The sequence below is a fragment of the Coregonus lavaretus genome (genome assembly GCF_964263955.1).
Source record: "Coregonus lavaretus genome assembly, chromosome: 14".
In the NCBI taxonomy this organism is placed as follows: Eukaryota; Metazoa; Chordata; class Actinopteri; order Salmoniformes; family Salmonidae; genus Coregonus; species Coregonus lavaretus.
This window is the reverse complement of record NC_140001.1, coordinates 8,113,632-8,139,643: the sequence shown is the minus strand read 5'-3', so window position 1 is coordinate 8,139,643 and position 26,012 is coordinate 8,113,632. Positions and strand designations below refer to the sequence as shown.

The following is a 26,012-nucleotide window of genomic DNA, read 5'->3' as shown; positions in this document are numbered from 1 at the left end:
TCACAAACGCCAAACTCCACACAGTTGTCACTGACTAGTTGGATATTAATTTCCCAGTGAGCAAACCATTTCTGTAGGCCACTTACAGCATTCATAAACATAGATTTTTATCAGGTTTATGCTTTGGCGGATTTTCCTTTTATTGCCATTTGTCAATAAAACTCATGAATGCAACTGTTTATGTCGAGTTGTTTTGTGTTGTACTTGTAGCCCTAGTTGTCCTGAAAATAAAACGGCAAAACACTTAATTGTGAGGCTAAATATAAAGTCTGGAAATGCAGATAAATTAAAGTCCGATTTTTACTGGGATCTCGGGACTGATAGGGTTAAATCCTCAGGGCTGCAGCATTGTTACTATGGTGATTTCGGTGCCTCCACCCCGCCGCACACAGCTTGCTGCTGTCTGTCATTGCTTGAACTGCACCAGCATTTCGACTGTGGCTGATTCACGCGGCGCGGTTTCATCCATACGGTCTAGTCACGGTATTTAATTCATTGTCGACTCAACAGCGCTCGTGAGTGTGGTAGTCGTCATCTTTAACATACGTTGGAGAAGTTTTAATAAGCTAAACGCCGCAAAAAAATACAAATAATGATGTCTGCGGTGTCGCGACGTAACTCAATTTTACCGGTAAGTGGAAATTGTACAGGTCGTACTAGTTTTAATATGACAAAATATGGTAAGTAACAACCTCGTGGAACGTTACTGATTCATAATTGTTTGAGGTTTACAGACTCGATGGTTGACCTTGTTTTTCTTATTTCAAATTGTGAGGTCGAAATTAGGGTATTTTTATAGCAAGAATTCCCTGTTAAATATGGTAATGAGTTTCTGTGGTTCCTTTCTTTTGAGGAATTGTTAGCCTTGTTGTAACCCATTTTGTGCTTCCTCAACTAACCAACAAGCTGATGCATGAACTTCCCTAATTATGTGCATGACCTACCAGGGTAGAGGCTACACTTAATGTGTTTTTGTTTGTTTGACTGTTTCAAAGTATTTGAAGTAGGTAGGCCTAATACAATGAAGAATGTGCTTTATGTAGACATGCCTAGTCTATCAACTTGCCTCTTTCAAATGAAATTTTACAAAAGTAATGATAATATCGGCCTATGCGATGTATGTTACTGTAGGCCAGCGTTTCCCAAACACCGTCTTGGGGACCCCAAGGTGTGCACGTTTTTAGTTTTTTACCCTAACAGTAAAAAAACACAGCTGATTTCAAATAATCAAAGCTTGATGATGAGTTGAATCAGCTGTGTAGTGTAAGGGCAAAAAATAACTAATGTGCACACCTTGGGGTCCACAGGACCGAGTTGCTGTAGGCTTAGTCCCATCTGGTATGTGGGAGTAGTTAGCCTGGGCATGAGACTACTGGAGACATACTAGTGCTGTCTGTGTCCACACCAGGTCCCTATCAAGAATATTGAGCGGGAGCTCATTTGTCCGATTTGCAAGGAGCTGTTTACGCACCCCCTCATCTTGCCCTGTCAGCACAGTGTTTGTCACAAGTGTGTCCGAGAGCTGTTGCTGTTGAACCATGAGGATTCCTTCGACGCTGGGTCTGAATGTTCCCTCCCTGGGAGCCCGGGACCCCGATCCAGAGTGCCCTCACCAAGCATGGAGAGGCTGGATAGGCTTGCAAGATCAGGTGCGTTTGGGTTTTGCCAGTGATCATGCCCATGTTGTGATTCTGGCAACGTCACATGCAATATGCAGTAAAGTTCTATGGACCTGTCATACCCATTTTAATCTTTCACATGTATTTGCTGAAAGTCATTCTCTGGGTTGTAGAATGAAATGGACACCACCGCCGATATTATTTGCTTTGCAAAAAAAAAGCTGAGGTCAATGTCTAAATCCAAGGTGTAAAAAGCATGGACTGAGATGAGGCAGTCTTTCACTTATCCATGAGCTGGTCCCTGCCACTCCAAAGGTCTGCATCTATTAACACAGTGGATACATTCAATGCTGTTTAGAAAACAGGGTTATAGAGCTGGTAATAATATAATCCATCCTTGGTCATTTTAAGAATCATGAACTCCATTACAATCCCGTGGGGTTAGTAACCATTGCATTTATGCAGTGGATTTAGTAAAACAAAATCTGATAATTACATTGACGAAATCTTAAAGGACATTATTTAAGGGATATTTTGGCAATGAGGCCCTTTATCTACTTCCCCAAAGTCAGATGAACTCCTGGATATCATTTTTATGTCTGTGTCCAGTATGAAGGAAGTTAGAGGTAGTTTGTGCGCCAATGCTAACTAGCGTTAGCGCAATGACTGGAAGTCTATGGGTAACTGCTAACTCTAACTTCCTTCATACTGGACACTGAGACATAAAAATGGCATCCACATGTTTATCTGACTCTGGTGAAGTAGATAAAGGGCCCCATTGCCAAAATCCTGAAGTATCCCTTTAACATACCTTTCAGTAAATGTCTTAAATCTCTGACAGCATTACAGTAACTGTTTCACCCTTGCTGATTGGACGTCAGCCCAGTGGTGGTCATGGTGACGTAACCAGCCTGCATGGAATGAATGAGGGATTAAATCAACTGAAGCCCGGACTCCAATATATTTATCAGACAAGTGCTTTAAAAGCTAACAATGGTTTGTTAAACTCAATGTACCTATAGATGGTTTGAAATCTGTGAATTCACAAGTTTTGACCTAAACCTTTTAAGAGGGCAATTTCTTTTAAGCACTGTTATGTGTTGGCACTTGTCCACTGTTATTGGAAGTACATCAGGTTTGACTCCATTTCTGTTCACATACTGTATATGTTAATCTCACTTCACTTCTTTGTCCATTGCTTGCAGCCACACTGCAGAGAAGGTCGTTTGGGAGGAGAGGTAGACGCGGGTTCCATTTTTTGAATAGCTGTAGTAGTGAGTACAGTGTTACTAGACCCCCTGTGAACCCCAACTTACTGTTACTCTACTGTACGTAACCCACAGCTGACAATAGGCCACCTGTTTTTGGTAGACGTGGCATTCTGGCTTTTTAAAAAGTCTACTGAGCAAAGGCATAAATGTAAAGTATGTCCTACCAATTTGTCTACATTTGGTGTTTTGTTCCTTTTTTCTGGCCTGGTGCTTTCAGGGTTTAGTTCTCTCCATTCAGCATGTGCATGTCTTAGTAAGCAGGTTGGCGAATGAGAGCGAGCTACAGCTCTGGATGGGAATCTGAGAGGTGAGAGAAATGGGTATGGATGTTAAGGAACTGGTTTAAAGTCACATTTCTTAATGCCTGGGCAAATGTAGAGGGGTCTCCCCTCCCTGTAGCCTCTGACGCATTCAGTACCTTATGGAGGCCGGTAGATTAACTTTTAGAAGCGGCAGGGGACCTAGTTATATGTAACAAAACACAGGGGGATAGTTTTAGACATGTCAAGATTCTCTAGATCAGGGGTGTCAAACTCATTCCACGGAGGGCAGAGTGTCTGCAGGTTTTTCCTTTCAATTAAGCCCTAGACAACCAGGTGAGGGGAGTACCTTACTAATTAGTGACCCTAATTCATAAGTCAAGTACAAGGGTGGGGCGAAAACCCGCAGACACACGGCCCGCCGTGGAATGAGTTTGATACGTGCTCTAGATTATACCACTGCAACCTTCAATCATATTCCTGCTGACAGGCTTGCCACAGGGATGCTTTTTTAGCTCTCCGGTTCAGCTGTAATTGAAAATGATTACGTTTTAGAGACTTGTGTGTTTGTAGAGATTGCTCTTGGCCACAAGCCAATGTTCTAACCAACTAATTGTTCTAGTTGTGACACCCCTAAAGCACAATGCCAAACAAAACAATGGTCTTACTGAAACTTTAGCAGACAATTTTCTGTCATTCAGTATTTACTTATTTTTTTTATGTTGTAGTGCTCAGTAGATGTTTTAAAAAGGGTATGCCGCAAATGTCCTCCTAATGCTAGTGAAAGATTCCCTCCATTTATAAACACTTCTTCAACAGCATCTCCTAACAAGTGCATCTGAACAATTCTCTAAAATGGCACCAGAATGAGTCTTACTTAATGCCGGAAACCAACTAGTTGTCCCTTTCATAGATATCAATTATGAAAGGCAACCAACAGCTTTGTATGAAAGCCATTCATCTTGACAGTATATTTTTCAGGTAGAGTTAAAAAAAAGGTGTAGGGAGGATGAATTTTAGATGTATTTCTCCCAGCTTGTACAGTATTTGGCTTAGTCACATACTCTTGGCAAGATTGACTGCATCCCTTTTGTAATGCAGTCCTGGTTATGGCGATGGGGCTCTGTCGCGTTATGATGACTCAAACCGTGTTGTTAATGATGTGGTTCTGTAGGTGACCCACCCCTTTGCCCTGCTAGAATGGCCTTGCGATGACTCGTCAGTTTCTGCCCTGAGCTCTTTCTCTGCACTAGCAATCACGCTCTGAATCCCACTGTGGCAGCAGGCAGCGTCTCAGCCTGCTGCCGGACACCTCGCTGCCGCAACCCCTTCCCTCCCCGACCAGAACACCCACCCAGCCTAAGTATCTGTCCTCCTTTTAATCATCGCCTTCAGGCCAAGACACTTGGCCCCCACCTCATCGATTTCCATTCCAAGACCCTCCCTGACCTGCGTCTTCATCCAAAACACCAAGCCTGCTCACCCACTATTCCATCGTCCTCAGTCTCCCGTGATTATACACAGTCACACACACATTCCAAATGCAAACTGCATGTTTGACACGCATGCAAGCTTTGCGCCCACCACTCGTCTGTGTTCGTGCTCTGTAAAACGTATTTTTTCTTTTTTTTTTCTTTGCTTGCCATTTTCCTTCGTGCGTTTCATGCTCAGTGACATGGTCCAGCTGCTTGCATCTGTCATGTGTCATGAAGGCCGTTCTCATCATATTTTCTAATAATATGCTACAGATTTGTAGTCTTTCTAGATGATAATGCTTTACAAGGCATCTGTGGTGTGAGCGAGCGTTGTGATACGTTGAACTGGACAAATGGTTTCAAAATGAATTTCCTCTGCAGGTAGTGGAAATCAATTACACTCTTACCCTTTGGTTGATTTGAGATGACATCTCTGTTCTGTTAGTTTTGGCAGTGGGTTTCCCACCTTTAACGTTCCACCTGATTTTGTAATCGATTTAAAATAATTTAGATTTTATGTGAATCTTTGTGTCCAGGTCATTGTAAACACATGCTCTTCCGATCTCTTGTGTGATCCATTGTTGAGGGGCCACCCTGTAGAGAGAGCAGCCTGGGAAGGAAGGACCTGTGTTTGTTTCTGTAGGACACTGACCCTTCCCGTCAGTGTTTGTCTGCTTGTCTCTGTGCAGGCCCACCCCTAGATTAGTCCTCTAATGGTTGTTCTGTCCTATCAGGATCCATCTCCTCACCAGGATGGAGGCGTGGCTCTGTGACCCCCCGCGTCACCACTTTCCCGTGCCCAGGCTGCCAACACGACGTGGACCTGGGTGAGCGGGGCATGAGCATGCTCTTCCGGAACTTCACCCTGGAGAGCATCGTGGAGCGCTACCGGCAGGCGGCCCGCGCCGCCGTGGCGATCATGTGCAACATGTGCAAACCGCCCCAGCAGGAGGCTACCAAGAGCTGCATGGACTGCAAGGCCAGCTACTGCAACGAGTGCTTCAAGTTCCACCACCCATGGGGCACCCCCAAAGCCCAGCACGAGTATGTGGGGCCCACCATGAACTTTAGGCCCAAGGTAGATACCATTGTCCACCTCGGAGGGGTTTTCATTGTTTATCGTGACTAGGTTTCGTTGCTGTTGATTTTAGATTAGTGACTGGTTGTACAGTTGCCCATTCAGAGCTAATGAATTACGAGTCAATGGAAGGAATACATTTCCTCCAGTATTAACAGACTTATTCCCCAGGCCGTTTTGCGCATTTGTGGTGTGGCGGGTTTGCGATCTGAAAATGGGCACTAATCCAATGTGTTGCTTATGTCCGTCCAGGTGCTGATGTGTCCGGAGCACGAGATGGAGAAGGTGAACATGTACTGCGAGGTTTGCCGCCGTCCAGTCTGTCATTTGTGCAAGCTGGGAGGCTCCCACGCCAACCACAAAGTCACATCAATGAGCAGCGCCTACAAGATCCTCAAGGTACCGTATAACTAACCATTGTCTCGAACCGTTCACTTGACCTGACTTGAAAGTAATCAGGGGTCTATACTCTAGGAACCTAACAGGCCGAAAGGGGAGGGACCTACCTGAATTTATCCAATAAGAAAGTCTTGTTTTCTTTGCAAAATGTTTTCTGTCGCAAGTATTTTTGCTACGGTGTTCACTAATGAATACAACCCTAGGGGAAAAAGTGTTAGTTTTGAAGTGGTTGTCTGCCCAACTGGTCAGTGAAGCAGTGATGTTTGCATACTATTTTACCCACTTTATATACTACATGGCCAAAAGTATGTGGACACCTGATCGTCGAACATCTCCTTCCAAAATTATGGTATTAATATGGAGTTGGTCCCCCCCCCTCCCCCTTTGCTGCAATCACTCTTCTGGGAAGGCTTTCCACTAGAACGTTGTTGTAGGGCAATTAGGCCTGGCTCGCAGTTGGCATTCAAATTCGTTCCCCAAAGGTGTTCGATGGGGTTGAGGTCAGGGCTCTGTGCAGGCCAGTCAAGTTCTTTCACACCGATCTCGACAAACCATTTCTGTATGGACCTCGCTTTGTGCACGGGGGCATTGTCATGCTGAAACAGGAAAGGGCCTTCCCCAAACCGTTGCCACAAAGTTGGAAGCACAGAATGGTCAAGCATGTCATTGTATACTCTAGCGTTCAGATTTCCCTTCATTGGAACTAAGGGGCCTAGCCCGAACCATGAGAAACAGCCCCAGACCATTATTCCTCCTCCACCAAACTTTACAATTGGCACTGCATTCGGGCAGGTTCTCCTGGCATGCGCCAAACCCAGATTCGTCCGTCGGACTGCCAGATGTTGAAGTGTGATTCTTCACTCCAGAGAACGTGTTTCCACTGCTCCAATGGCGGCGAGCTTTACACCTCTCCAGCCGCCGCTTTGCATTGCGCTTGGTGATCCATTTTCATGAAGCTCCCAAAGAACAGTTCTTGTGTTGACGTTGCTTCCAGAGGCAGTTTGGAACTCTGTAGTGAGTGTTGGAACCGAGGACAGATCTTTACTTGTTTTAGCACTCGCCGGTCCCGTTCTGTGAGCTTGTGTGGCCTACCACTTCGCAGCTCAGCAGTTGTTGCTCTTAGACGTTTCCGCTTCACAATAACAGCACTTACAGTTGACCGGGGCAGCTCTAACAAGGCAGACATTTTACGAACTGACTTGTTGGACTGCTGGCATCCTATGACGGTGCCACGTTGAAAGTGACAGCTCTTCAGGACAGGCCATTCTACTGCCAATGTTTGTCTATGGAGATTGCATGGCGGTGTGCTCGGTTTTATACACCTGTCAGCAACGGGTGTGGCTGAAATAGCCAAATCTTCTAATTTGAAGGGGTGTCATACTTTTGGTGTATGTATATACTTTATTCTTGGCTCATCCTATATAACTACTGCTGTACACACCTTTTCTATTCACATATTGTCTGCACACCGTTCACATGGCCGGACTCTGGCCCGGAAGCTAATTTCCTGCAGTTCTATCAATTTTGCCATGGGGTTTTTGTACTGTGTATTTAAACACTGTTTTATCGACATAGCTCATGCTAATAGATCTACTGCTGTACATAGCATTCTTAGTATACAGTATCTTGTGTAACTCCATCTGAGTGTGTGTATACAGTGAGGGAAACAAGTATTTGATCCCCTGCTGATTTTGTATGTTTGCCCACTGACAAAGAAATGATCAGTCTATAATTTTAATGGTAAGGTTATTTGAACAGTGAGACAGAATAACAAACAACAAATAAATCCAGAAAAACGCATGTCAAAAATGTTATAAATTGATTTGCATTTTAATGAGGGAAAAAAGTATTTGACCCCTCCTCAATCAGAAAGATTTCTGGCTCCCAGGTGTCTTTTTATACAGGTAACAAGCTGAGATTAGGAGCACACTCTTAAAGGGAGTGCTCCTAATCTCAGCTTGTTACCTGTATAAAAGACACCTGTCCACAGAAGCAATCAATCAATCAGATTCCAAACTCTCCACCATGGCCAATACCAAAGAGCTCTCCAATGATGTCAGGGACAAGATTGTAGACCTACACAAGGCTGGAATGGGCTACAAGACCATCGCCAAGCAGCTTGGTGAGAAGGTGACAACAGTTGGTGCGATTATTCGCAAATGGAAGGAACACAAAAGAACTGTCAATCTCCCTCTGCCTGGGGCTCCATGCAAGATCTCACCTCGTGGAGTTGCAATGATCATGAGAACGGTGAGGAATCAGCCCAGAACTACACGGGAGGATCTTGTCAATGATCTCAAGGCAGCTGGGACCATAGTCACCAAGAAAACAATTGGTAACACACTACGCCATGAAGGACTGAAATCCTGCAGCGCCCTCAAGGTCCCCCTGCTCAAGAAAGCACATATACAGGGCCGTCTGAAGTTTGCCAATGAACATCTGAATGATTCAGAGGAGAACTGGGTGAAAGTGTTGTGGTCAGATGAGACAAATCGAGCTCTTTGGCATCAACTCAACTCGCCGTGTTTGGAGGAGGAGGAATGCTGCCTATGACCCCAAGAACACCATCCCCACCGTCAAACATGGAGGTGGAAACATTATGCTTTGGGGGTGTTTTTCTGCTAAGGGGACAGGACAACTTCACCGCATCAAAGGGACGTTGGACGGGGCCATGTACCGTCAAATCTTGGTGAGAACCACCTTCCTTCAGCCAGGGCATTGAAAATGGTTCGTGGATGGGTGGCGCAGTGGTCTAAGGCACTGCATCGCAGTGCTAACTGTGCCACTAGTTCGAATCCAGGCTCTGTCGCAGCCGGCCGCGACCGGGAGACTCATGGGCGGCGCACAATTGGCCCAGCGTCGTCCAGGGTAGGGGAGGGAATGGCCGGCAGGTCTGTAGCTCAGTTGATAGAGCATGGCGTTTGCAACGCCAGGGTTGTGGGTTCGATTCCCACGGGGGGCCAGTATAAAATAAAAAATAAAAAAATGTATTCACTAACTGTAAGTCGCTCTGGATAAGAGCGTCTGCTAAATGACTAAAATGTAAAATGTAAATGTATTCCAGCATGAAAATGACCCAAAACATACAGCCAAGGCAACAAAGGAGTGGCTCAAGAAGAAGCACATTAAGGTCCTGGAGTGGCCTAGCCAGTCTCCAGACCTTAATCCCATAGAAAATCTGTGGAGGGAGCTGAAGGTTCGAGTTGCCAAACGTGAGCCTCGAAACCTTAATGACTTGGAGAAGATCTGCAAAGAGGAGTGGGACAAAATCCCTCCTGATATGTGTGCAAACCTGTTGGCGAACTACAAGAAACGTCTGACCTCTGATTGCCAACAAGGGTTTTGCCACCAAGTACTAAGTCATGTTTGGCAGAGGGGTCATACTTATTTCCCTCATTAAAATGCAAATAAATTTATAACATTTTTGACATGCGTTTTTCTGGATTTTGTTGTTATTCTGTCTCTCACTGTTCAAATAAACCTACCATTAAAATTATAGACTGATCATGTTTTTGTCAGTGGGCATACGTACAAAATCAGCAGGGGATCAAATACTTTTTTGCCTCACTGTACGTATAGATTGCATTTGGATTACTGTTAGTGCTATTTGGATTGTTAATTGCATTACTTTAACATTTTACTGCATTTTTAGGAGCTATTCACTTAAGCATTTTGCTGCACTAGCTATAAAATTTGAACTATGTACACAACCAATAAACTTTGATTTTGAGCCCCCTAATGAAATATTTATCAGTGATTTGTACCTGTGCTGAATGGCATGTGTCCACAGTATCAGTTTATCTTTGAGCAGTGTAATCCACGTGTGCGGTCATCAACAAGCAAACCTTGTCTCTCTCCCCCCCCAGACTAGACAGAGGTCAATCAGCCACTGAAAGCAGAGGGAAAGAGGACTCTGTCCTTTTGACTGTGTAATCTTAGAGGCCTATGGACTCATTCATATTTAATGTAATCATTTGTATCTTATGATTATCTATCTATTGAACATCTCTGGTGGTGGTCTCTCGGCTGGCCGTACTGTATGCAGAGGCATATTAGGTGTTTTGTTCTACTGAACAACCGGAATCTTCCGGGATGAGGTAGGATTTCCAATGCGGTTTCTCAATGCGCTCAAATGTTATTATACCAACAGGAGAAGCTATCAAAGAGTATCCATTACTTAATCAGCAAAGAGGACCAAGTGAGGACTCAGATTTCCCACATGGAGGTGTTGATCAATGAAACTGAGGCAAGTAGCTGTTGACGGAATAAAACTAGTCCTGTGTTGTCTGTGACTGTTTACATGACTATTTGTGTCTTATGTTAAATAACAAAGGGACATTCTGTCTGCACTGAGAAGGAAGGTCACATATTCAAATACATGTAAATGCATACTAATTTCACTGCAGAAGGGTTTGCTTAGTCTGACCTTGTCTGTACTGTATTATGATGGCTTTCTCTTTCGTTTACATTTGTTGTAATAGTACATCTATGCTAGCCTGGTCTCAGATCTGTTTGTGCCATCATTCCTGCTTTTTGTCATGCCAAACTCCTTGTGGCATGATGGCACAAACAGACTGGGCCATAGGCTACTTCTATGCAGTTTTATTGCACCATGATGCGTTGACACCCCTCTCTACTTCTACAGGAGAATGGCCAGGTGGCGGAGTGTCGGGCCAACGAGCACTTTGAGCGGCTGTTCCAGACCCTCCAGGAGAGGAAGTCTGAGATGCTGAACTCCATTGCGCAGTCGAGGACGCGGCGTCTGGAGCAGCTCCGGGGCCAGGTGGAAGAGTACCAGGGCATGCTGGAGAATAGCGGCCTGGTGGGCTACGCCCAGGAGGTCCTCAAGGAGACAGACCAGTCCTGCTTCGTTCAGACGGCCAAGCAGCTGCACACCAGGTCAGCTTCCGCTCCAGGGACAAGTTTCCCCTAGGTGCAGCTTCCCCTCCCCCAATCATAACCTTAACCAGTAGTGGGGAAATCTGACCTAAGATCAGCTTCTAGGGCAACTTCACCCTCCAGCCCTGACTGCCTGCCACTCCCAACACATTAGTATATGAAGGCAGTTTATAGACTGGTTCCCAAAGGTTACCATCAGTGGCGATTAAATGCTATTGGCTAATTGTTATTTAATATCACCATTCTTTAAGAAAGGTCAGTAATCGAAAGGCCTCCATTCATAAAGCACAAAGGGTCCATTTTTAAACTCTGTATTACAGGCCAAAACACCATTTCCCTGTGGCTGCTCTTGTCCTCTAGGTTTCCTAATGGGGATTTGGGTGCTGTTATTTTAGTACTGGAGGAATCAATCTGCTTATATGGGTGGGTTGAGTGTGTCAAAGATCCATGACACCAAGTATCGTTTCCCATGGACACTCTGGGAGAGATTGGAATGGCAAAGTGCTGTTTACATTCTCCATGTCCCGCTCTAATCCTGCTAATTGATCTCAACTTGTAAAAAAAAAAAGCAGCTTTGGGACTTTATTCACCGACCGCTTTTACTTTTATGAACACTGCTACATTCACCCACCCACACAAGTCTCCCTCCCATGCTCATCTATCTTGCCTGGGAAATGGTTCCCGCTCTAATAGTGGTCTCCTTGCTAGCATGTAGTGGACACTACAAAGTGAATGGCTGCCATTTTGTGTCCTCTCTCTTTCTCTCTCTAGGATCGCGAAATCCACAGAGTCTCTAAGGACGTTCCACCCCGCGGCCAACCCCTCCTTTGATGAGTTTGTGCTAGACACTTCCAGAGAGGAGACTCTGCTGAAGGAGCTGTGTTTTGGGGGAGGTGAGTCCACCTCCCCCCCCAGTATGAAGTACAGTATGTAATGATGTATGAGGACATCGCAATGAAAGCCTAAAGTTGAACCCTAATTCAATTTGTTGACACTCCTCATCGGTTCCCCTCTAAGTCACCTCCGCCTCAACCAGTCAGTCACTTTCACCTCCTCCTGGGCTCTGCTCTCTGTTAAGACACTGGTAAACAGAAGCCCTTTTAATTGAATAAGCTGGTTACGCGCCTGATATACACACAGAGAGCATTGCAGGGCTTTTTCTGGTCCGCTGCTTTGCATAGACTCTCATCCCCATGTCTGGATGTAAAGAGAAGGGAACTGTGCGGCAGGCTGGATATAATTGTGTTCCTGTGAAAAGGAACTGATTTGACATGCGCATATCAAGTAGGGGCAGTGCAACCCAGGAAGTAAACTGGAGGCTACTTATAAACTCTAATCTAACTGGCTGTCCTTAGAATGAGCTTCAACCCTGCTCCCTCTGTCCCACAGGTGTTACTGTTTGTATTGAATGGGCTTGTGGGCTCATCGCACTATAACGATTACTGACCACAAAGGGCCATGCTTGGTCTCCCCGTAGTGAGCCTGGAAGGGTCGCCTGCGTTTGTTAGCGACAGTTGGTTGGCAGCGCCGGGGCCAGGCTGTCCTTAAGGACAGGGGTCAGGCCTATAGGAGACGGCTACATGGGGCAGAGCAGCACAACATGGCTTTCTCCTCATTAAACTAGACTAGACAGAGGACCGAACAGCTCCAACCCAGGACCAGGATCACTTTAGGGTCTTGTTCACTAGGCACCAAATGGAAGGAAACAGAATGGGAGTGCCTATGGGGTCTGGGGGATGGGACAGTGACCCCCCCCCCCCATCACCCCAAGAGGCCATGTGTAATTTCATCCCCAGTGCTCATCAAGCAGATTGCATTACAATGCCATTCTGCAGTCTTCTATGCTCACACTGGCTCCATATTTTGTATGTATCTCCGCCACTAGTTGAACTATAAAGGCATCGTGTTGTGTTCTCCCCCTTCCTAATCCAGCCCCTCCAGAGTCTGCAGTCTGGTCTCACAGCCAGTGAGAAAGAAGGAGACGCCTTTGTTGTTTGGTGTAATGCCTCTCCTGTCCCGTCCCGGCCGTAGCCTGATCAATAGGCTGTTTCTCTGAGAATAGCGGAGCTCTCAGGCTGGTAGCCCGCTGGCTTGGCAGGCCGCCCAGTCCCCCCCCTCAGCCCTGATCCGAACCTGCTGGACCTGGCTGCTGCTGTTGGTAACTGGAAGCTCTGTCCGCAGTGAGGGAGGGGGGAGAAGGATTTGCAAAGTGCTTTTCCTGGCAATGTCTGTGCATAAATTAGATGTATTCCTTTTTTCTTTTTTTTTGCTTCTCACTCTTCCTGTCCATATTCTGACTGTCTGCTCTGAGTTCAGTCTCATCTCGGAAGGACTCCATGCACTTACATAAACCAATGTGTTGAACACTGATCACATGGTTAAATCATGTTTAGGGTACATATCCTATCTGTTTATGTTTTTATATTTCCAGATAACCAATACCATTTAAAATAAGGTTTAGTATGGGCCGTTGTCGCACCGTCAAGGCTTACTTGTCCAAGGCTGGCTTGCTTATGTTAGTTTGTCGATTTAGAGATTGTAACTGTAGCTCAGTTGGTAGAGCGTGGCGCTTGCAACGCCAGGGTTGTGGGTTTGATTCCCATGGGGGGCCAGTATGAAAAATGTATGCACTCACTAAAACTGTAAGTCGCTCTGGATAAGAGCGTCTGCTAAATGACAAAAAATTTAAAATGTAATCAGAGGCCACGCCCACCTTGACCAGGTACCTTTTTTCTCCGCTCTCTCAGTCCCTGAGCCTCCCATCATCGATCTGTCCCGTAGTCGCGTCTACAACGAGGGCCGGTTGTGCTGGCAGCTGGCCGAGGACACCTTGGCCACAGACCACCATGTCCTTGAGTACAGGAGGCTGGGCACCGAGCAGGATGAGGAGGAGGGCGCCAGCCGCTGGTGCCTCACAGACCGGGTGTATGGCCCCAGCACAGTGGTGTGTGACCTGGAGGCCGACAGCCTCTACTCTTTCAGAGTCCGCAGCTGCCGCAACTCCCTCTACAGCCCCTACAGCCCAGAGGTCACCTTCCACACACCACCTGCCCCAGGTAGGCACCAGGCACTGATGAGGTCACACACCCGCACTGAGGATGATGTTGTATTCATGTGATGGGGAGGGAGAGAGGTGGGCCTGGGCCCTATTCCAAAACACAGCACTACTGGAATAGCAACTCGAAACAAACAAAAAAATGCTCGGCAATCATGTAACAATGCTTCAATGCCATTTCTGTGTTGCAGGAACTGGGAAGAACTAGTATACTGGTCTCAATGGCCAGCGTGGGTCTACTAGGCTGTGAAAGCGGCCCTGAAAGTTGATCTGGATGCTAATTATCCTAATTACCAAGAAAGGAGTCTTATGTTCTCTTACGCCGGCACCCCGCCTGTGTTGGGCTTCAGGGCTGAAGTTGAGCTCTTTAAAAAATATAAATAAATAATCCTCTTCTACCAAGTCTGTCTGGGTATTTAGCAGCCCGATCCACGGAACATTACAAACGGACCGATGCTCGACTGTTCAAAAGTGAACTGTGGGATAAAATACAGTGGACAGTTGTGAAACCTCTGTGCGACTTCTTTAATGTATCACTTCTGCAACCCATCTCCTTTGTTGGATTGCAGAAATCCCAGCCTTTTGAATGCTTTGTTTCTTTTAGACTGACTGAAGCATTGCAATGCAGCAGAGGCCCGGAGTAACAGTACATCTGCTTACGTCTTTCGAAGTGTTTTTCAGCCTCTGATGGTTTAACAATCATATGCCATCTGTAAAGCACTAGATATCACTCAAGTCTATTGAATTGGACAGTCCCCACCCTCTTGTCCTAACCTCCATGCATATGTACAATTGCTGATCCATTTGGATTTCGTTGTTGATCCTCCCTTGCCTCATTAGTCTGCAGTAAACCAGGGCTGGGGTGCTGAGAGCTGGGGCCCACTGTGGATTGAAGCCCAGTGATAGGACTGGGAGCCCACATTCCTGTGTCCTGACTGTGGGGATGTCGCAGTGCGTTAGTAATGAGGTGGAATTCTGGGTCAATGCTGGCTAGACCAGACAGTACAGTAGCTACATCACGCCTCCTATCACAAGTCAGTGTTGGCATACTGCATAGACTTATCAGTACTGGAGGACAATATATTTGTCCATTTTATTTTATGAAGCTCATCTTTTTAAGATGACTCAATTTAAATTAAGTTTGTGCAGTTCATACAACAAAGGATAAAGGGGTAAACGACTAGTATTTTTGCCCTCGTTTTTTGCGGGAATGAATAATATGAATTAAAAGTATCTCTAGTACCATGAGACAAAATGCAATGACTCAATGCACAGGCATAACTATATTAGTGGGTAAGTTAATAGTAATTATGGCCTTTGGTGTTGTAACTATTTTTTTTAGACTTTTTAATCTGCAGCAGATGCGACTTAGAAAATTATTTAAAATAACCTTAAATGAGAAATGAAGCATTGTTTTGTCTTTCTATACATGTCAATTGATAATTTTGGATGTTCTGTCAATTCCTTCACTTTTTGACGGTCTTTACAATGGCGCCCTCATGTGACACTTTATGAAAGCCCACCTTCTCCGTGACATCCTGAGATGAGGAAACAGGAAATCCTATCAGCGTCTGACTGTTCCTTTTGTATTGTTGCTCTCTTCCTGTAGCGTTTGGCTTCCTATTCAACGACAAGTGCGGCTTCAGCTCGGAGCGGCTGGCGTTGAGCAAGCGCCGTGACTCTGTGGAGAGCGTGGCCGGCATGGCCTTCCTGCTGGCTGCTGAGCGTGTGCAGACGGGCAGCTACATGGGCCTGGATTACATCATCGGTGACATGGGCATCTCTCAGGGCAGACACTACTGGGCCTTCAGCGTGGAGCCCCACTCCTACCTGGTCAAGGTGGGCGTGGCCTCTGATTCCAAGCTGCTGGAGTGGTTCCACAACCCCCGAGACACTAGTAGCCCCAGGTAAACTCCGCCTCTGAATCACTCACTTAGGATCAGGACTGAGTCACAAAGAAGCCTGTGACGTAAGAAGCATTAACTTGTAAACTAGGGGTGTCAAACTCATTCCATAGAGGGCCTAGTGTTTGCTGGTTTTTCTTTTCATATATATATATATATATATATATATATGTATATGTATGTATGTATGTGTATGCCCTTGACAACCAGGTGAGTTCCTTACTAATTAGTGACCTTAATTCATCAATCAAGTACAAGGGAAGAGTGAAAACCCACACACTCGGCCCTCCGTGTGGAATGAGTTTGACACGTGGTGTAGAGTGTTAATTCACAGAAAAGGCCTTAGTTTCTCAACAATTCTTTTCAAATATTTATAACATTTTTGACATGCGTTTTTCTGGATTTTTTTGTTGTTATTCAGTCTCGCACTGTTCAAATAAACCTACCATTAAAATTATAGACTAATCATGTCTTTGTCAGTGGGCAAATGTACAAAATCAGCAGGGGATCAAATACTTTTTTCCCTCACTGTACCTACTGTGTGGGTTTACTGTGCTGTATATTTACATTTACATTTTAGTCATTTAGCAGACGCTCTTATCCAGAGCGACTTACAGGAGCAATTAGGGTTAAGTGCCTTGCTCAAGGGCACATTTACGTCATTTAGCAGACGCTCTTATCCAGAGCGACTACAAATTGGTGCATTCACCCTATAGCCAGTGGGATAACCACTTTACAATTATACCTTTTTTTTTTTTTTTTTTATATATTTTTTTTTCTTTGAACAGGCTTCCAGGTAACAGTGAGGAAACATTCAGTGGGGGGGCAGGTAGCTTAGTGGTTAAGAGCGTTGTGCCAGTAACTGAAAGGTCGCTGGTTCTAATCCCCAAGCCGACTAGGTGAAAAATCTGTCTGTGCCCTTGAGCAAGGCACTTAACCCTAATTGCTTCTGTAAGTCGCTCTGGATAAGAGCGTCTGCTAAATGACTAAAATGTAAATGTCAGTATTATTGAATGGGCCGTAGTTGTAGGCTAACTCTGTTGCCTGTCTCCCACCTCCAGGTACGACCACGACAGTGGGCACGACAGTGGCAGCGAGGACACTTGCTATGATCTGTCCCAGCCATTCACTCTGCTCACTGTGGGCATGGGCAAAGTGTTCCTCCCCAAAGCGTCCATCTCTTCCGCCGGCGACCACAGCAACCGGGTGCTGCCCATGCCCCAGCGCATCGGCGTGTGCCTGGACTACGAGGCGGGCCGGGTCTTCTTCTACGATGCAGACACCATGAGGTGCCTTTACGAGCGGCAGGTGGACTGCTCTGGTACCATGTACCCTGCCTTTGGCCTCATGGGTAGTGGCAAGGTCCATCTAGAGGAGTTCATCACGTCAAAGCGACTGTCGTATATGTGATATGTTGGGCCTTCCACACACAAGTCTCTCCTGCTCAACACTTGCCTTTGAGTTCATGTTGGTTTCTGCTTTCTGTCAGGTATGTTGTGTAGTGATGTTGTTGTGTGTATTGTTGATTATGCCATTTCTTTGTTTTTAATGAACACATATTTATGTAGCACCACTGAGTCCAGTAAAACATAGCCAAGAGAAACCTGAAGAGCCTTGCAGCTACTGCTACGCCTCTGTGCCTTTCACAATAAATAGGTCATCTAAAAAATGCAATAATTTGTCTAATAACTGTGCACAACAGCATGGCTAGTCATCACTGACAAGGGTGAGTCTATGTAGGTCACAAGGACCCCTCGGTTGAAAAACATCCCTACCAAAAATGTATAATACAAAACATACCTAATCAATGTCCTTTGGCAAGAGTCCATCAACACCAGTTTGTTGCACTGCATTTGATTTGGACACATGCTCACAAAAATGTGCACATAAAAAAAATAAGACAAGCACACCTTGCACTTAATCTCACTACCTAATCACTCTGAGCACTACTTCAATGCAGAACACATTTATCTGAATCGTAACACTAGACATTCACATTCAGGGTGTAATTCTAACTTGAGATCCGCGTGCGCTTGCACAGAAATATGAGTTGTCGTGGATATTAGTTGATCACCAAATTATCACGTTAATTAATTTACCTCACACTGCTGTCTCGGATGCAGTTGTTCAACAGCAGTGAATGTTTTCTGTTTAGCGCCGGGAATGTGAAACTTCAGTAACACTACAGGTTCTCACTACACAAACTGTCCCACGGAACTCTACTACGATGCGGCATCTTTCCTGAAACACGTCATGTTAGTGTACAGAACTTAGACATTTTATACGCACATTGTCGATTGGCTCTCGAGGATCAGCTAGGACAACACAAGGTTTCAGGGCACACCACGGGTCTGTTCAGGCGTGTGCAGCGTTTCAGAACCTTCAGATTTAGAAATGTATTATGCTCTGTCCTCTAGAAAAGGGAGTAATTTTGTTTCTATACATTTTTACTTTTATCTCATTCTGAATGGTTACCCCTGCTGAACACACCCCCGGTCACCTCTGGCTTCCTTACATGGGTTTCTGGACAATATCTGTACATATGTTTTGTTTTGTTGAGGGTAAGGATAATCTGTGTTTTTCTCAGGTTTGTGGCTTATGGGCCTTGTGCTACTGGCCTATCAGCCCTGGAAAACGATACCTTTCTCCTCTACAGGATTTCACTTTTCTTTGCAGCTTCCATAAATACATGAGTAATTTACTGTACCCTAATCTCAGCCTTTAAGATTGTTCATATCCAATAATAAGCTGAAATTAACCTTTTTTTAAAATTTTTACCTCAATGTACATATCTAGTGACATTTTATTTTTGGGGTGAAATAAGTTGTAGATCTGCAATTTGTTTTATTCTATGAGTTTATGTGCTGTGAAGTTTCTCAAAGCCTAATCAAAGTTAAGCGATTTGGGCAATTGGTGGAAAATTGTCATTGGAACTAGATCATGTCTGACTGAATTTGTGAAGGGAGCATTTTAAATCTACACCTCTTGTGTGTTGTGATGTGTTTAGGTCCATTTGAGTGTTTCGTATCCTAGAATTTGTTGCGTTTTAATTGTTTTCCTTATCTGTTATCCATCAAAATTACCTTACATGATTCAATCTGTAGTCTTAACTTAATTCCTAGCTGCTTCAGAATTGGTGCGCATAATTCTCTACCATTCCTTTTTAGGACACAACAACACTTCTACCTGTTCCTTTTTTAAATGACTGTTGAAACACCTTTTAAAGTCTATGCACTTAATTAACAGGTTTGGGATTGTGTTTATCACAGAATGTATTATTTACAGAACAAACTGAATGTCTCGTAGGTGTTTGCTTATCTTGGGTCAAGTCGCTGGTGGCTGCAGCAGTTGTCTTTCACGGTAGATGTTTGCTATAGTGCTCGTCTTATTCTAGCTACATATCACTGCTGATTTTAGAAAAGGGAATCCTATGGCTTTCAGTAGTAAGTTAAACCAAATATTCTGCAGACACTCAGTCTAATGGTTCAAGCTAGCACTTTAAACTGTAGCATGTATGCCTCTGCTGTGCAGGTCTGTATAAATTGTGGCGCAATCTTACGTAGACTGCTGGAAGTAGACCTGTTGTATTCTCCTATTGTAAGTAATGGGATATGTGACGTTTGCTTTCTGTGAGTAATGCTTTGATGTACATTAAGCGTTGTCTGTAATCAGATTCTTGAAATACTACGCTTTTTTTTATTTGCTGTTTGGGGATTTATATGAAATAAAAGTGTTTTAAACCAAGTGTGTGTGTGTGTGTGTGGGTAATTGTATTCACTTTGAGTAAGGTTTTTCAAATGGTAAATGTTTATAATCCGTCATCATCCTCCTGGGAAATTTGTGTTATAGAAATGGAGCATTCAGAGACTGAAGCGCAAGGAAACTGGAAAATGTATGTAATGCACACATACTGACCCCTCCTAATGGCTACCTTTTCTCCCTCTCCTCTCTCCTGATCCACCCATCCTCATTAGACAGCATGTGACGCTACTGCCTCTGCAGATAAAGTAATAGTATCTACCCTTCCTAAAGAGTTACAGTTCATCTACACAATTACTTCAGAGGCAAAACATTCCTGCAGCAATTGTGTAGGTTTGATGAAATCCTGAAGGGGGAAAAGTTGATTTGGACTCCTGCAGGAATTGTCCTTATTGTACAGGAATTTTTTTAAGATCCTGCACATCAGGTAAATGTTCCTGCAGAACATGCTATTCCAACCGGGTCAGCTAAATTCTTGCAGGAGTCCTGTAGGGGCAGAACCTGCAGGATTTGTGTTACTCCTGCAGAACATGCTATTTCTACAGGAAAGTGACAATGAAAATCCTGTGGGGTTTTCTTACAGGAACAAATATCCTACATGATTCCTGCAGGATTTTTTCCTGTACAAATATTCCTGTAGGTCTATTTAGTTTTTTTGGTGCTATTTTGTGCAAATTGAGATGTTACATGTCTAACAGTGTTTGAGTAGTGTTGTAGCTGTAATCGGTACCAGAAGGCTGCAGCAGAGGACCCATTTCCTCAGACTGCAGGAGAAGGCATTAACCCTTCATCCCTATAAGGCAAGGGTCGCCTTGGTGAGGGGGCCTGATGTTGAAAAACCCAAAACACCCAATGACCCCAGGTTACATCACTGATGTGTCCAAGAGCATTTTGAGCTGTATTTATCCAATCAATGAGGATATAGATTATATTAACAACAACAAAAAATCTATATACTAAAGAAAAAAGTATGCAATCATACAGAATGTGTTCTATAAAGATGCTCTTTTATCATTTGGTTTCCTGACTGGGCTACAGGGTGACTGAAAGGCGGCACACCTGCAATTATGATACTAATTAAGAAAATATGGTATAAATAGTGAAATATTATGGACACTTTGATAATTAATTTCGCCATAACTCACTGTTTAACTGTTCTATATTCTTGCATTTTGATGCATTCTCAAGAGCAAATTCACTATGACAAAGAAATACTGCATTTTTTACAATTATATAAATTTTGTTAGTGGCCATACTGTTGTTTGATAATGAGCCCAGCATAATCCATAGCTCAATGGCATGATCAGCAATTGAACCAGAAGCATCACCAGTTTCATGAGTGTGCTGCTCAGTCTTCAGGAAAGGAGGTGTGAGGTGCACGTCACGCACTCTCGTGGTCTGTGTAATACGGAAGAGAGGATGTGAGCGATTCCACGTCATTGAGGTGCATTTGTGCGATAGATTATTTTGTATAGTTTTTGCTATTTCTGTAAAATTTCCATGTGGTAGCACATTAGAGGTTTAATTATATTCAGACGAGCTTCGTCTGTCACTGGAAGGAGCGGCCTAGACATTGGAATTCAGCTGAAGGTAAAACATTCGCTAACGTTAGCTAGTTAAGTTAGCTGCGGCTTTTTCGCCGGGGCAGGAGCGCTCACACGTACCTCGCTTGTCAACTAAAAACAGCGCGGTGATAACTAGATTTGAGTCGTCGTCTGTAACTTTAGTATCATGGCAGTATTTGCTCTGAATTACTTGCCCGGACCATGGGTCCTCACCATGAATAACATTGAGATTATGGTTGGACATTGGCACGTACAGCTTCGACACGGTTTGACAGATCGAGCTGCCATCCCTGCGTGCAGAGATTGAAGCTAGCTAGCTAGCGACAATTTAATACCTGAAGTTAATCAATATTTACATCTAGTTAGTTATCAATATACCCAGATTATTACATTATAGTTACCTAGTTACTACCTAGTTATTACCTAGTTACTGCATTGCATTCAACTGAAGACCGAACTAGTCTTGTTAGGATAGGATAAGATGAAGTGTGATGTATCTATATATGTCTTGAATTGAAATCGGTAAAAAGTATTGTCTTTGGAGTCATATAGCAGCCAATGGTTAATGTGCTTAGTGAGATGACGCATATCTAGGTAATTCATTACATGAAGCCAATAGCAGTTCCAGTACAGTATCTGGTTGAGTTTTTGTTGTTGTTACATTGTAAGCTGTTGTCATTCAGGAAACACCCATCAGTCACATTCTTTTACACACCTTGTTTCTTCCATTAATATTAAAAGGGGGGAGAATTATGTAGGCGAAGGTCTGTGAATAATGAGACTGTGGGACTTACATAACTTGACTAGTTGAACACAGGCAATAGTAGCAGCATCTCAAGCCATCTTAATTAAACTTTTTTTAACTAGGCAAGTCAGTTAAGAACAAATTCTTACTTACAATGACAGCCTACACCGGCCAAACCCAGACGACGCCGCCCTATAGGCCGGTTGTGATACAGCCTGGAATCGAACCAGGGGTAGTGACGCCTCAAGCACTGAGATGCAGTGCCTTAGACCACTGCGCCACTCGGGAGCCCCCAAAAAAGGCACATTGCCTGGATACAGACTTGGTCTAAATGAAATGACAATGGCTTCTGTTGTTGTGCACTGTAAAGGAATAATGCCATTTGGGATGCGGTCTATGGCATGTTTGTGTTGGTTGCATTTTGGATTCAGAACAGCAATTCCAATTTCCAAGACCTCTTTGTCAACATCAATCATGAGAAAACAAAGCAACAGGTAGTGGATACTTGGCCATTCACCAGCACTGTCAAGCATAGGTATGACAGTGTATTAAGTGCTTGATTTATTAACATTGTTTGCCAATCAGTGATTATTGCAAAAAAGCAGGTTAAACTATTTTGATAAAAATAATTACATTATTAGTAGGTCTTTTGGTTGAAGGTTTATATTTAGCCTAGGTAGGCTATAATTTTACAAGCCCTGAATTCATCATATTATTCCCGACTGTTTGAAATGCAGTGTATTGACCTTTAATTGTGCAACAAAGCTTATTTAGAAAAAACGTTTTTACAAAATTGATATACACTGCTCAAAAAAATAAAGGGAACACTAAAATAACACATCCTAGATCTGAATGAATGAAATAATCTTATTAAATACTTTTTTCTTTACATAGTTGAATGTGCTGACAACAAAATCACACAAAAATTATCAATGGAAATCAAATGTATCAACCCATGGAGGTCTGGATTTGGAGTCACCCTCAAAATTAAAGTGGAAAACCACACTACAGGCTGATCCAACTTTGATGTAATGTCCTTAAAACAAGTCAAAATGAGGCTCAGTAGTATGTGTGGCCTCCACGTGCCTGTATGACCTCCCTACAACGCCTGGGCATGCTCCTGATGAGGTGGTGGATGGTCTCCTGAGGGATCTCCTCCCAGACCTGGACTAAAGCATCCGCCAACTCCTGGACAGTCTGTGGTGCAACGTGGCGTTGGTGGATGGAGCGAGACATGATGTCCCAGATGTGCTCAATTGGATTCAGGTCTGGGGAATGGCATCAATGCCAGTCCATAGCATCAATGCCTTCCTCTTGCAGGAACTGCTGACACACTCCAGCCACATGAGGTATAGCATTGTCTTGCATTAGGAGGAACCCAGGGCCAACCGCACCAGCATATGGTCTCACAAGGGGTCTGAGGATCTCATCTCGGTACCTAATGGCAGTCAGGCTACCTCTGGCGAGCACATGGAGGGCTGTGCGGCCCCCCAAAGAAATGCCACCCCACACCATGACTGACCCACAGCCAAACCGGTCATGCTGGAGGATGTTGCAGGCAGCAGAACGTTCTCCACAGCGTCTCCAGACTCTGTCACGTCTGTCAGATGTGCTCAGTGTGAACCTGCTTTCATCTGTGAAGAGCACAGGGCGCCAATGGCGAATTTGCCAATCTTGGTGTTCTCTGGCAAATGCCAAACGTCCTGCACGGTGTTGGGCTGTAAGCACAACCCCCACCTGTGGACGTCGGGCTCTCATACCACCCTCATGGAGTCTGTTTCTGACCGTTTGAGCAGACACATGCACATTTGTGGCCTGCTGGAGGTCATTTTGCAGGGCTCTGGCAGTGCTCCTCCTGCTCCTCCTTGCACAAAGGCGGAGGTAGCAGTCCTGCTGCTGGGTTGTTGCCCTCCTACGGCCTCCTCCACGTCTCCTGATGTACTGGCCTGTCTCCTGGTAGCGCCTCCATGCTCTGGACACTACGCTGACAGACACAGCAAACCTTCTTGCCACAGCTCGCATAGATGTGCCATCCTGGATGAGCTGCACTACCTGAGCCACTTGTGTGGGTTGTAGACTCCGTCTCATGCTACCACTAGAGTGAAAGCACCGCCATTATTCAAAAGTGACCAAAACATCAGCCAGGAAGCATAGGAACTGAGAAGTGGTCTGTGGTCACCACCTGCAAAACCAGTCCTTTATTGGGGGTGTCTTGCTAATTGCCTATAATTTCCACCTGTTGTCTATTCCATTTGCACAACAGCATGTGAAATGTATTGTCAATCAGTGTTGCTTCCTAAGTGGACAGTTTGATTTCACAGAAGTGTGATTGACTTGGAGTTACATTGTGTTGTTTAAGTGTTCCCTTTATTTTTTTGAGCAGTGTATATCGTAAATCGGCCATAAGTTTGAAAAAGATAGAGCTGATTTTTAGGCCATATCGCCCAGCCCTACCTGCAGCGGCAAATACTGAGGCGGCTTATTATAATGCTTACCCAATAAAAATGCACTAAATCACAGATTTTGCTCATCATTGCACACATCATGAAATACACTGAGTGCTCATTCCATAACATAGACTGACCAGGTGAAGCTATGATCCCTTATTGATGTCACCTGTTAAATCCACTTCAATCACTGTAGGCTAGATGAAGGGGAGGAGACAGGTTAAAGAAGGATTTTTAAGCCTTGAGACAATTAAGACATGGATTGTGTATGTGTGGCATTCAGAGGGGGAATGGGCAAGACAAAATATTTAAGTGGCTTTGAACGGGGTATGGTAGTAGGTGCCAGGTTCACCGGTTTGAGTGTGTTAAGAACTGCAACGCTGCTTGGATTTTCACGCTTAACAGTTTCCTGTGTGTATCAAGAATGGTCTACCACCCAAAGGACATCCAGCCAACTTGACACAACTGTGGGAAGCATTGGAGTCAACATGGGCCAGCATCCCTGTGGAACACTTTCGACACCTTGTAGAGTCCATGCCCCGACGAATTGAGGCTGTTCTGAGGGCAAAAGGAGGGGGGTGCAACTCAATATTAGGATGGTGTTCCTAATGTTTTATACACTGAGGGTATATTGAGACAAATACACACAGTAGCCTACAAGTAACAAAATAGAACTCAATTGATTGAACATGAAATGTATTTCAATATGATTGAAATAGGCCTATAGCCGACTGTTTATATTTTAATGCAGTCATCTCATTTGCATAATATTTTTAAAGCCCTGGGGGACACCAGTAGTGAGAGTACATGGTGCAGACACAGATCCTCTCCACGTCACCTGGTAGGAGCGGCATGCCAGGTAGGATGCAATCCAAAAGTGTGCAGAGCCTGAGACGCCCAGCCCTGAGAGGGTGGAGGCAGTAGATAGATCTAGGGGAATGAAAACAGAGGAGAGAGAGTCAGTTTGGCAGTGCGGAGAGCCTCCGTGACACAGAGAAGAGCAGTCTTGGTTGAGTGATCCGTCTTGACGCCTGACTGGTTAGGGTCAAGAAGATAATTCTGTGAGAGATGGTGAATGAGTTGGTCAGAGACAGCACGCTCAAGTGTTTTGGAAAGAAGGGATACCGGTCTGTAGCTTTTGACATCAGAGGGGTTGAGTGTTGGTTTCTTGAGGAGGGGAGTGACTCAGGCCAGAGGGGACGCAGCCAGGGGTCAGGGATGAGTTGATGAGGGAAGTGAGGAATGGGAGAAGGTCTCCAGAAGGGAGGAGGGGATGTGGTTGAACAGGCAGGTTGTCGGGCGGCCAGACCTCACTAGTCGCAGGATTTCATCTGGAGAGAGAGGGGAGAAAGACGTCAAGGCGTAGGGTTGTTCTGTGTGAGTAGGACCAGTGGACTCAATAGGCTGAGTGAATGAGGAGCGGATGTATTCAACATTATTTTCAAAGTGGTTGACAGTCATCCACAGAGGGAGGAGGGAGGGGGGTGGATTATTAGGGAGGGAGGAGAAGGTGGGAAAGAGTTTCCTAGGGTTAGA

General features: G+C 44.7%; 2 protein-coding genes across 2 annotated transcripts in view; both read left to right on the top strand.

Annotated features, from left to right (window-relative positions):
• Positions 1-595: 595 nt before the first annotated feature.
• Positions 596-17,370, top strand: trim36 (tripartite motif containing 36; the record flags this gene model as incomplete). The annotated part of the gene is made up of 10 exons (XM_084176643.1): positions 596-631; positions 1,409-1,649; positions 5,360-5,703; positions 5,956-6,102; positions 10,253-10,348; positions 10,748-11,001; positions 11,773-11,894; positions 13,749-14,057; positions 15,666-15,963; positions 17,022-17,370. 10 exons carry the CDS (start codon positions 596-598, stop codon positions 17,368-17,370), a joined length of 2,196 nt encoding a protein of 731 aa, XP_084032769.1.
• A 3,739-nt stretch (positions 17,371-21,109) lies between these two features.
• Positions 21,110-26,012, top strand: part of LOC311141777 (serine-rich coiled-coil domain-containing protein 1-like) — a 76,650-nt gene continuing 71,747 nt past the window's right edge. Inside the window, exon 1 of the mRNA XM_084177230.1 lies at positions 21,110-21,309. The gene's annotated coding sequence lies outside the window, so the exon portion shown is untranslated. The remainder of the gene's footprint in view (positions 21,310-26,012) is intronic.